We start from the raw sequence: 13722 nt of genomic DNA, 5'->3' as shown, positions 1-13722 counted from the left end.
TCAAAAATTTCAAAATGCTCCTAAATTGATCAAACTTAATATGATTGTTGACTGGCAAGTCTGGATGAGACTTTTGACTTTGGAATTTCCAAAATGGCCACCGTTGCCATGGAAACTGCAAAAAAGTCAAAAATTTTCTAAATGCTTTGAACTTAATGAAACTTGATATTATTGTTAACTGGCAAGTAAAGATGAGACTTTTGACTTCGAAATTTTCAAAATGGCTGCCGTTGCCATGGAAACAGCAGAATTGTGAAATTTTTTAGAATGCTCTCAATGTACTCAAAATTTACAGAAAGATGTATTGCCATGCATATATGTGCATTCACTGTTAAACAATTTTGAAATGGCTGCCGCTTAGTGGCAATTGGGGAAAGGGTGACATCCGCTATTGCTTGCAATGGCAATTCTAGTTTTTATTATTCTTCTTCAACACTTTTTGTCCACACTGTTTCTCGGAATTGTATGGACCAATGTTGATGGAACTATACCATAATGTGGACCAGCATATGAAGTTGTGCACCTGACTTTGGAATGGTCAAGATGGCTGTCGTTTCCATGGAAACTGCAAAAATCCGAAAATATTCAAAGTGTTCCAAATTGGAAGAAACTCCACAGGAATGGTAACTGGCATGAGATGATTTGCAGTTTGACTTTGGAATTTCCAAAATGGCTGCCGTTACCATGGAAACAGCTCAAATATCAAAAATTCTAACTCTTTCATTATAACATCCAGCTGGATGAAACTTTATGAAAATGTGACCCAGTATGCCAAGATGTCAAAACAATATTTGGATAGTTCAAAATGGCCGCCGTTGTCATGGAAACTAGAGCCAAGTTTTGCATTGACCCTATGGAAAAATGCATAAAATCAGCATTTTCTTAGAGAATAGTGCAGCAAAGTAAATGAAACTGTATTGATATATAACATGACATGTGGCAATGAGATGTCTGCTTTTAGAATTTTGGAATTATCTACTGTAACCATGGTTGCAGCACAAACGTTCAAAATTTCCAAAAAAAAGAAAGTGCTGTAAACTGGATGAAACTTTTCAGAAATAATGGCTGACATGTGCAGAGTTGCATTTTGAAGTTGGAATTTCCAAAATGGCCGCCGTAACCATGGAAACAGCAAAATTGTCTAAATTTTCAAAATGCTCCAAAACTAATGAAATTTTACAAAAATGATGACTTGCATGTGTAGATGCACTCTTTGACTTTGGAATTTTCAAAATGGCTGCCGCTCGCCTGGCAATGGGTGGACAAGGGTGCCATCCGTTATTGCTAGCAATTACAAATCTAGTTATGGCACCCTAAACGGAGTTTGGGTGACATATTGTTATTCTACGTTTCTTTTTGTTTTTATTTTTATTATTATTTTTCTTCCACACATTTTTGTCCAGTCTGGAACTCTAATGTGAATGGACCCAACAAGATGGTACTATACCATTATGTTAACCACCAGATGAAGATTTGCTTTTTGGGGTTGGCACTTTCAAGATGGCTGCCGTTACCATGGAAACGGAACAAATGTGAAAAAATCCAGTTTTTTGTTTTGGTGAACTATTTGGATACTATTTAACTCAGAATCATTATATTTTAATACAATGTAGGTGCCCACTATATACAGGTGTTGGATGATTTTTGGCACTCATTGGAACTACTATGTTGCCATGGAAACTACTCCGAAAAATTCAAAAATCTCAAAATGTTCCTAACTGAATGAAACTTCACAGCAACGATGAGCAACATTGGAAGATGTGGAATTTGGCGTTGAAATTTCCAAAATCGCTGTTGTTACCATGGAAACAATGCAAAAAGGTCAAAACTTTGAATTTTCACAGAACATTCTAGAACATCAATGTTTAATTTATTCTAGAGACATTAAATGGTATATGATTGTGGAGGGAAAAAATTGCAGCGGGGGTTTGACTTTGGAATATTCAAAATGGCCGCCGTTACCATGGAAACAGCAAATATACGAAAAACTTCAAAATGCTTCAAATTTATTGAAATTTAAAACAAATGTTGCTCAGCTAATGTAGACTTGATTTTTGAGTTTGGAATTTCAAAATGGCCGCCGTAACCATGGCTACCGCTCACCTGGCAATAGGGGAAGGGTGCCATCCGCTATTGCTTGCAATGGCAAATCTAGTTATTATTATTTTTATTCTTCCACACATTTTGTCCATGCTATTTCTCAGAATTGGTCAGACCAATGTTGATGGAACTGTACCATAATATGAACCGCCATGTTAAGTTGTGCAAGAGACATTGGAATGGTAAAAAATGGCCGCCGTTACCATGGAAACTGCACAAATGTGAAAAAATCCAGTTTTTTGTTTTGGTGAACTGTTTGGATATGCTTTATCTCAGAATCATTATATTTTGATACAATGTAGGTGCCCACTATATACAGGTGTTGGATGATTTTGATGATCATTGGAACTACTATGTTGCCATGGAAACTACACCAAAAATTTCAAAAATCTCAAAATGCTCCAAACTTAATGAAACTTCACAGTAACGATGAGCAACATTGGAAGATGTGGAATTTGGCATTGGAATTTCCAAAATCGCTGTTGTTACCATGGAAACAATGCAAAAAGGTCAAAACTTTGAATTTTCACAGAACATTCTAGAACATCAATGTTTAATTTATTCTAGAGACATTAAATGGTATATGATTGTGGAGGGAAAAAAATGCAGTGGGGGTTTGACTTTGGAATATTCAAAATGGCCGCCGTTACCATGGAAACAGCAAAAATATGAAAAACTTCAAAATGCTTCAAATTTATTGAAACTTATAACAAATGTTGCTCAGATAATGTAGACTTGACTTTTGAGTTTGGAATTTCCAAAATGGCCACCGTAACCATGGCTACCGCTCACCTGGCAATAGGGGAAGGGTGCCATCCGCTATTGCTTGCAATGGCAAATCTAGTTATGGCACCCTCAACGGAGTTGGGGTGACATATTGTTATTGTTCGTTTCTTTTTTTCATATTATTATTATGGCACCCTCAACGGAGTTGGGGTGACATATTGTTATTCTACGTTTCTTTTTTTTCTTTTTATTTTTATTCTTCCACACATTTTGTCCATGCTATTTCTCGGAATTGGCTTGAACAATATTGATGAAACTATGCCATAATGTAGTCCACTATATGAAATTGTGCAAACGGGGTATGGCATCATCAAGATGGCTGACATTGCCATGGAAACTAAACAAATGTGAAAAAATCCAGTTTTTTGTTTATGTGAACTATTGGGATATGATTGAACTCAGAACCATTATATTTTAATACAATGAAGGTGCCCACTATATACAGGTGTTGGGTGATTTTGGCACTCATTGGAACTACTATGTTGCCATGGAAACTACTCCAAAAAATTCAAAAATCCCAAAATGTTCGAAACTTCATGAAACTTCACAGTAACGATGAGCAACATTGGAAGATGTGGAATTTGTCGTTGGAATTTTCAAAATATCTGTTATTACCATGGAAACAATGCAAAAAGGTCAAAACTTTGAATTTTCACAGAACATTCCAGAACATCAATGTTAAATTTATTCTAGAGACATATTAAAAGGTATATGATGGTATATGATTATGGAGGGAAAAAATTGAAGTGGGGGTTTGACTTTGCAATATTCAAAATGGCCGCCGTTACCATGGAAACAGCAAAAATATGAAAAACTTCAAAATGCTTTAAATTTAATGAAACTTATAATAGATGTTGCCAAGCTTTTGTAGACTTGACTTTTGAGTTAGGAATTTTCAAAATGGCCGCCGTTGCCATGGAAACAGCAAACATTTTCTAAATGGCTGCCGCTGGCCTGGCAATGGGGGAAGGGTGCCATCCGCTATTGCTTGCAATGGCAAATCTAGTTATTATTTTTATTCTTCCACACTTTTTTGTCCATTCTATTTCTCGGAATTGGCTTGAACAATATTGATGGAACTATACCATAATGTAGACCACCACATTCTATAGTGCAGTGGGGTATGGCACCATCAAGATGGCTGCCGTTGCCATGGAAACGAAACAAATGTGAAAAAATCCTGTTTTTTGTTTTGATGAACTGTTTTGATATGCTTAAACTCAGAAACATTATATTTTGATACAATGTAGGTGCCGGCCATATACAGGTGTTGGATGATTTTGGCACTCATTGGAACTACTATGTTGCCATGGAAACTACACCAAAAATTTCAAAAATATCAAAATGTTCCAAACTTCATGAAACTTCACAGTAACGATGAGCAACATTGGAAGATGTGGAATTTGGCGTTGGAATTTCCAAAATATCTGTTGTTACCTTGGAAACAATGCAAAAAGGTCAAAACTTTGAATTTTCACAGAACATTCCAGAACATCAATGTTAAATTTATTCTAGAGACATTAAATGGTATATGATTATGGAGGGCAAAAATTGCACCGGGGGTTTGACTTTGGAATATTCAAAATGGCCGCCGTTACCATGGGAACAGCAAAATTATGAAAAATTCCAAATGCTTTAAATTTAATGAAACTTATAACAAATGTTGCCTAGCTTATGTAGACTTAACTTTTGAGTTTCGAATTTTCAAAATGGCCGCCGTTGCCATGGAAACAGCAAAAATTTTCTGAATGGCTGCCGCTGGCCTGGCAATGGGGAAAGGGTGCCATCCGCTATTGCTTGCAATGGCAAATCTAGTTATTATTCTTATTCTTCTCTTTCTGACCCCTTAAACTGTCCTACCATTTTTTGGGAAGCAGTACAGGATGGAAAATTTATATTTATTCTGGGTATGGGTCTGCATCATGGGGGTTGCAGAACCCAATGTCCATGATACCAGGGTGTCATCTTGGCATAATTAGGGGGGCTCAAAGATGGGTGGGGTCAATTTTTTTTTGCATTTCATCAATTTTCTGCTGTAAATAGAGTAGATGGTATTATATTTTCCTTGATGAATATTTAGAGACACATGTCAGCTTCAACTTGGAACTAATTTTATTTCAGTAGGGGGTCTCCTTGGCATAATTTTAGGGGGGTGAATTTTTATGGAACATTCCAGAACATCAATGTCAAATTAGTTCTAGAGACATTAAATGGTACATGATTGTATATAATTATGGAGGGAACACATTACAGTGGGGGTTGGACTTTGGAATATTCAAAATGGCCCCCGTTACCATGGAAACAGCAAAAATATGAAAAACTTCCAAATGCTTCAAAATTATTGAAACTTATAGCAAATGTTGCCTAATGTATGTAGACTAAACTTTTAGTTTGGAATTTTCAAAATGGCCGCCGTTGCCATGGAAACAGCAAAAATGTCCAAAAATTTCAAAATGCTTCAAAATTGATGAAACTTAAAACAAATGTTGCCTACCATATGTGGACATTACTTTTGACCTCAAAATTTCCAAAATGGCCGCCGTAACCATGGAAACGGCAAAAATGTTAAAATATCAAAATCCATTCGATTTAATGAAACTTTACACATAGGTAATTTGGCATCATTGATACCGCAGAACAAACGATTTGGGGTCCGTTTTGGTGACTTTTGTGTTAGCATCCTAACACAGGATTACTTGTTATGGCACCCTCAACGGAGTTGGGGTGACATATTGTTATTCTACGTTTCTTTTTTTTCTTATTTTTATGTCACCCGATCGACAATGTCGGGTGACATATTGCTTTTCCTCTGTTTCTTTTTCTGTATTATTATGTCACCCGATCGACAATGTCGGGTGACATATTGCTATTCCTCTGTTTCTTTTTCACTATTATTATTATTATGGCACCCTCAACGGAGTTGGGGTGACGTATTGTTATTCTACGTTTCTTTTTTTTCTTATTATTATTTTTATTATTTTTCTTGCAACAAATTTTGTCCAGGTGATTTCTCGAAATCCAATGGACCAATGTTGATGGAACTCTACTATAGTAAGGACCCCCAACTGCAGAGTTGCAGGAAGCATGGAATGGTTTAAGATGGCTACCGTTTCCATGGAAACAGAACAAATGTGAAAAAATCCAGTTTTTTTTTTTGGTGAACTGTTTGGATATGCTTTATCTCAGAATCATTATATTTCAATACAATGTAGGTGCCCACTATATACAGGTGTTGGATGATTTTGGTGATCATTGGAACTACTTTGTTGCCATGGAAACTACTCTAAAAATTTCGAAATTCTCAAAATGCTCCAAACTTCAGGAAACTTCACAGTAACGATGAGCAACATTGGAAGATGTGGAATTTGGCGTTGGAATTTCCAAAATATCTGTTGTTACCTTGGAAACAATGCAAAAAGGTCAAAACTTTGAATTTTCACAGAACATTCCAGAACATCAATGTTAAATTTAGTCTAGAGACATTAAATGATATAGGATTATGGAGGGCAAAAAATTGCAGCGGGGGTTTGACTTTAGAATATTCAAAATGGCCGCCGTTACCATGGAAACAGCAAAAATATGAAAAACTTCAAAATGCTTCAAATTTAAGGAAACTTATAACAAATGTTGCCTAGCTTATGTAGACTTGACTTTTGAGTTTGGAACTTTCAAAATGGCCGCCGTTACCATGGAAACAGCAAAATTATCCAAAATTTCAAAATGCTTCAAACTTAATGAAACTTTGCAAAAATGTTACTAGACATCTGTAGATGCACTATTTGACTTTGGAATTTTCAAAATGGCTGCCGCTCACCTGGCAATGGGGGAAGGGTGCCATCCGTTATTGCTAGCAATTACAAATCTAGTTATTATTATTATTCTTCCACCTAATTTTGTCCGGCAGTTTTCTCAGAGCCAAAGGAACCAATCTGAATGATGGTGCACTATAACAAGGAACCCTGACTTTCCAGTTGCAGTGCAACTTTGGAACTAAAAAATGGCTGCCATCACCATGGAAACCGAAAAATAATGGAAAATTCCAGTTTTTGGTTTTGATGAATTATTTGGAAATGCTTTAACTTAAAATCATTATATTTTGATACAATGTAGGTGCCGGGCATATACTGGTTTTGGATGATTTTGGCAATCATTGGAACTGCTATGTTGTCATGGATACTACATCAAAAATTTCAAAAATATGGAAATGCTCCAAATTTTATGAAACTTCACAGTAACGATGAGCAACATTGGTAGAGGTGGAATTTGGCGTTGGAATTTCGAAAATGTTTGCCGTTACCATGGAAACAATGCAAAACAGGTCAAAATGGTCCAAAAACCTTAAAGTGGCATTTACTTTCTTAAAATGGTAGGTCAAATTGTTTGAAACTTTGATGGTATGGTCCCTCCCATGTACCAATGTGGTATCTGCCATTAGAAATTTGGAATGGTCTGTGTAACCATAGAAACCAGCCAAAATGTCAAAAATTTCAAAAATTTCAAAATGCTCAAAAAGTTATGAAACTTAATATGATTGTTGACTGTCAAGTCTGCATGAGACTTTTGGAGTTGGAATTTCCAAAATGGCCACCGTTGCCATGGAAACTGCAGAAATGTCAAATATTTTCGAAATGCTCCAAACTTATTAACTTAATATTATTGTTGACTGGCATGTATAGATGAGACTTTTGACTTTGGAATTTTCAAAATGGCTGCCGTTGCCATGGAAACAGCAAAAATGTGAAATTTTCTAAAATGCTCTCGATGTACTGAAAATTTACAGAAAGATGTACTGCAATGCATATATATATGTGCATTCACTGTTAAACAATTTTGAAATGGCTGCCGCTTAGTGGCCATTGCGGGAAGGGTGACATCCGCTATTGCTTGCAATGGCAATTCTAGTTATTATTATACTTCCACCTATTTTGTCCGGCAGTTTTCTCTTAGCCAATGGAACCAATCTTAATGATAGTTAACTATATTGAGGAACACCAAATTTCGGGTTGCAGTAGGGTCTAAGACCATGAAAAATGGCTGCCGTTACCATGGAAACGGAACAATTGTGAAAAATTCCAGATTTTGGTTTTAAGGAATTATTTGGAGTTGCTTTAACTTAGAATCATAATATTTTGATACAATGTAGGTGGCGGGCATATACTGGTTTTGGATGATTTTGGCAATCATTGGAACTATCATGTTGCCATGGAAACTACACCAAAAATTTCCAAAATATCAAAATGCTCCAAATTTAATAAAACTCCACAGTAACGATGAGCAACATTGGTAGATGTGGAATTTGGCGTTGGAATTTCGAAAATGTCTGCCGTTACCATGGAAACAAGTCAAAAATGGTCAAAATGCTTCAAAAACCTTAAAGTGGCATTTACTTTCATAAAATGGTAGGTCAAATCCATTGAAACTTTGATGGTATGTTCCTTCCCATATACCAATGTGGTATCTGCCATTAGAAATTTGGAATGGTATCTGTTACCATAGTAACCAGCCAAAATGTCAAAAATTTCAAAATGCTCCAAAATTGATGAAACTTAATATATTTGTTAACTGTCAAGTCTGCATCAGACTTTTGAAGTTGGAATTTCCAAAATGGCCACTGTTGCTATGGAAACTGCAGAAATGTCAAATATTTCCAAAATGCTCCAAACTTCATGAAACTTAATGTTATTGTTAACTGGCATGTAAAGATGAGACTTTTGCATTTCGGAATTTTCAAAATGGCTGCCGTTGCCATGGAAACAGCAAAAATGTGAAATCTTCTAAAATGCTCTGAATGTCCTGAAAATTTACAGAAAGATATATCGCAATGCGTTGATCTGCATTCACTGTTAAATTGTTTTCAAATGGATGCCGCTTAGTGGCAATAGGGGAAGGGTGACATCCGCTATTGCTTGCAATGGCAATTCTAGTTCTTATTCTTCTTCCACACATTTTGTCCGTCGTGTTTCTCGGAATCCTATGGACCAATGTTGATGGAACTTTACTATAATGAGGACCCCCATGTAAAGTTGTGCACCTTGGTATGGAATGGTAAAAGATGGCCGCCGTTTCCATGGAAACAGCAAAAATGCGAAAAAAATCAAAGTGTTCCAAACTGGAAGAAACTCCACAGGAATGGTATCTGACATGTGCTGATTTCCAATTTGACTTTGGAATTTTCAAAATGGCTGCCGTTACCATGGAAACAGCTAAAATATCAAAAATTCTAACTCTTTCGTTATAACACTCAGCTGGATGAAACTTTATAAAAATGTTACCCGGTACGCTTAGATGTCAAAACAATATTTTGATAATCCAAAATGGCCGCCGTTGTCATGGAAACTGGGGCCAAGTTTTGCATTGACCCTATGGAAAAATGCATAAAAACTGCATTTTCTCAGAGAGTATTGGAACAAAGTAAATGAAACTGCATTGATATATAACATGACATGTGGCAATAAGATGTCTGCTTTTAGAATTTTGGAATTATCTACTGTAACCATGGTTGCATGACAAATGTTAAAAATTTCCAAAAAAAATCAAAATGCTGCAAACTGCATGAAACTTTACAGGAATAGTGACTGACATGTGCGGAGTTGCATTTTGAAGTTGGAATTTCCAAAATGGCCGCCGTAACCATGGAAACAGCAAAATTGTCCAAAATTTCAAAATGCTCCAAACTTAATGAAATTTTACAAAAATGATGACTTGCATGTGTAGATGCACTCTTTGACTTTGAAATTTTCAAAATGGCTGCCGCTCGCCTGGCACTGGGGGGACGAGGGTGCCATCCGTTATTGCTAGCAATTACAAATCTAGTTATTTTTATTATTCTTCCTCTTCCTCTTCTTCTTCTTCCGCCACTTTAAAAATGAACTTGTCCGCAGCGGTTCTCCTAAACGGCTTGTCAGATTTACTTAGGATTTTACAATATGTTAGACTAATATGTCTAGGTGAGCCATCTATGTTTCGTTTGTGCATTGGGGTCTATTAAGGGGTATTTTTGGGGGTAGAAAGGAGGGAGGGGTTTACTATAGAACCCTATGGGATTTTATTTTCTAAAATTTTCAAATGAATATAACTTAAAAACTGTAAGTGATAGATACATGCAGTCTTCAGAAATGATTATAGGACAATAAAACAAATCACATGAAATATAGGGGGAGTCCCTGGGGGGTCATCCCCACCCCCTTCAATTTGAGAATATGCTTTTATCTTGTAAACGGTCCAGATCCCCACCCCTAAACCATATATATTCTTGAATGGGACGATAAAACAAATCAAATGAAATTAAAGGGAAGTCCCCGGGGGTCATCCCCGCCCTGTTTAATTTGAGAATGTGCTATTATCTTGTAAACAGTCCAGATCCCCACCCCTAAACCATATATATTCTTGTAGGGGACAATAAAACAAATGAAATGAAATAAAAGTGATGTCCCTAGGGGCTCACCCCACCCCCTCTTGTTTGAAAACTTGTAAACGGTCAACATCCCCACCCCTAAACCATATATATTCTTGTATGGGACAATAAAACTAATCAAATGAAATTAAATGGAAGTTCCTGGGGGTCAACTCACCCCGTTCAATTTGAGAATGTACTATTATCTTGTAAACGGTCCAGATCCCCACACCTAAACCATATATATTCTTGTAGGGGACAATAAAACAAATGAAATGAAATAAAAGGGAAGTCCCGAGGGAGTCACCCCACCCCCTCTTGTTTGAAAACTTTGCAAACGGTCAACATCCCCACCCCTAAACCATATATATACTTGTATGGGACAATAAAGCTAATCAAATGAAATTAAAGGGAAGTTCCTGGGGGTTGCCCCCACCCTGTTCAATTTGAGAATGTGCTATTATCTTGTAAATGGTCCAGATCCCTACCCCTAAACCATATTTATTCTTGTAGGGGACAATAAAACAAATGAAATGAAATAAAAGAGAAGTCCCGAGGGGGTCACCCCACCCCCTCTTGTTTGAAAACTTGTAAACGGTCAACATCCCCACCCCTAAACCACATATATTCTTGTATGGGACAATAAAACAAATCAAATGAAATGTAGGTAAAGTCTCTGGGGGTTACCACCACCCCCACCTGTTTGAATACTTGTAAATGGTGGAGATCCCCACCCGTAAGCCATATATATTCTTGTATTGGACAAAAAAATCAAATCAAATGAACATTGGACCATATAAATGGCGAGTTATGGGAGCTTTGTTTGGGAGACTTCGTAACAGCATCCTGTTACAATTACTTCTTGTTTTGTATAATTTTAGTATGTTGTTCATAGATAGTAACAGACTTGATTTTCAAAGAAAAACTTTGTGTTGCAATTAGTTCCAGGTTGTTCACTAAATTGACTAGACTAAGTGGTGTAATAGTACAACATAAGAACGAACTATAAAGATCAGTTGAAAAAGGCTTAACTCAGCCGATGGATACAAATAGAAATACATCTAACAAAAACAAGTGGACGTGGTACTTGTACATCCCAACAACAAAAAGACAAAGTACAGATCTGAGAGTACTTGCAGTTACTGACAGCTAGTTCAAAGCCAGTAACAAGTAATAAGAAATCATGTATCTAAGACTAAATTATCAATCATTACACATCCAACATCCAATGGATTTAGTGTAAAGATGTCATAAACAGTCAGAGAAAAATACAACCTTGTGCAATGCCAAGATACAGGTGTCGACAGATTGCCCTTTATAGCTTATTGTTCGGTGTGAGCCAATGCTTCGTGTTGAAGGCCGTACATAGACCTATAATGGTTTACTTTTAAATTGTTAAGCTGTTTCATTCTTAAATACTTATAAAACGGTCCCGTCCTAATGATAAAGACTTTGAATAAAAAATAACAGAAGATTACCACGAACTATTTGAAATTTTCTTGTTTCATAGGTTGTACGAAAATTTTTCATTCATTTAGATATATCAAAAGAGGGGTTAACTGGCAAAAAAGACGAAACCAATATCTCGTCTTTCACATTGGACGGGTCTGCTTCCCGAGTGGTAAACTGTATTTGTTGTGCAATATGTTTATTTTTCGCTCATACTGTAATGACCATTTATGTCCTGATTGTAAATGAGCATAATCCCCCTTCTACGAACTTATATGAGGATGACATGCCTTGTATGTTTAAAACAACGGAGAATAAATGATTGTCCCCATAACATAAAGAATGATGACAAAAATGGGAGAACATAAATATTGTAATAAAGCTGAAGTACACAGTAATTTTATTCATATTTATGTCTAAAAAATCCTACTGACTGACTCAAATCTTTCACACAAAAATTCTGTAAACAGGCTACAAATTAAAAAAACCTTGTCCTCTTATACATTTAAATGAAATTATTGATTATTTCAAAGATATAATAATTTTGTCAGTATTTTTATAGTAATATTTTATCTGTAATTAGTTTTACGTAAATTTAAGAATGGTGAGTGAAATACTCCAGCATAACACCTTTTAACACTGATTTTAGGATTATAAGTGATACACTTCTGTTGCTTTTGATGTTACAGGGGTTCCGGATTCCAAAACATTTGATGTAACTTTGATGATCTGTTTAATCAGAAACTTAACATCTATCAATCCTCCAGTCAATGGATTTGACAGTCTGCCACTACCAGGGGAGATAACTCCAGGATCTGATCTAGCCAGGATAAAATGGTACAGGAATAAACTAGCTCATCATGATAGTAATACAATAGAAACTACTTATTTCAATACAGCATGGAGAGATATATCAGAGGTAACTGTGTTTCTATAATATTGATTCTTTCATTTATATTTGACATTTTGGACAATGATGTCATTTTTAAAACATTTCAGTGTTTTTATACGACTGCAAAAATTATTTGTTATCATATTCTCTAGATCTTGACCATACTGTAACTGTCTGTCCGTCCATCCATTCACAATACTCAGAGACCGTTTGACAGATAACTTGCATACTTGGTAGGATTATTTGCTATCATATTTCCTTGACAACTGTGACAGTACTTTTATTCGTGGGGTACCAATTTTCATGGTTTTCGTGGATGACTTTATCCACGAATTTAAGTGTCCAACGAAATAAAACAACCATTGTCCAAATCAAGACATAGAAAGATCCCCATCAGTAGGTTTGACTACTGATATAATCTTGAGAATATATTAAATAACGCCAAAGCTGAGAATACTAATCAATAGCAGTCACAGAACTACAACCACATGCAGGATTATACTAATTTAATCTTTAATAACCTAAACTGTACAACTTTTGATCTTTTAATTCTCATAAAAAATATTTTTGATAAATGAAAGTCAGATTTCTGGTATTGATATGCTAGTATGATAAAGTATTCATTTCATATCCTCATAGTGCTTGTACATATGGGAAATAATAATTTCATGCTGGGCTTGATTTTGATAAGAATTATTTCAAAATTTAAGATACGCTTATAGCATTTTTTTATGTTACTATTTTCTTTAGGTGACATATTTTTGGCCTAATTAACACCTTTGATGGTCTTTAATATGTTGATCACTTTATCATGGGTTAATAAATTAGTGTTGTCACTTCAATGTACAGGGGTCAATTTTACTTTTCAATTTCTACCATTCAAGACATTTGTAACCTTCGTTTCTAAAGGCTTTAATTTTTTTTTTTTTTAGAAAACAAAAATCCACGAATTAAAAAACCAACGAACATGCAAATATTGCTCAATCCACGAAAATTGATACCCACGAATTAAAGTACTTTCACAGTCTACTATACTGTCTCTCTGGCCATTCATTCACAATACTCGGAGACCGTTTGACAGATAGCTTGCATTACATAGTAG

The 13722-nt window shown here is 35.7% G+C and overlaps 1 protein-coding gene across 8 annotated transcripts in view; it reads left to right on the top strand.

The window, feature by feature from the left end:
- Window positions 1-13722, top strand: part of LOC143054464 (uncharacterized) — a 286121-nt gene that overhangs the window by 257428 nt on the left and 14971 nt on the right. For 5 of the 8 annotated variants that reach the window (XM_076227482.1, XM_076227480.1, XM_076227479.1 and 2 more), the window contains one exon: window positions 12418-12647. The exons of the other annotated variants lie outside the window; for them this stretch is intronic. In XM_076227482.1, coding sequence (XP_076083597.1) covers window positions 12418-12647 — 230 coding nt within the window. The remainder of the gene's footprint in view (window positions 1-12417; window positions 12648-13722) is intronic. 8 annotated transcript variants of the gene reach the window in all.

Source organism: Mytilus galloprovincialis, chromosome 12 (assembly GCF_965363235.1).
Source record: "Mytilus galloprovincialis chromosome 12, xbMytGall1.hap1.1, whole genome shotgun sequence".
Classification (NCBI taxonomy): domain Eukaryota; kingdom Metazoa; phylum Mollusca; class Bivalvia; order Mytilida; family Mytilidae; genus Mytilus; species Mytilus galloprovincialis.
The sequence above is the reverse complement of the archived record's forward strand: the minus strand, read 5'-3'. Positions and strand labels throughout refer to the sequence as shown.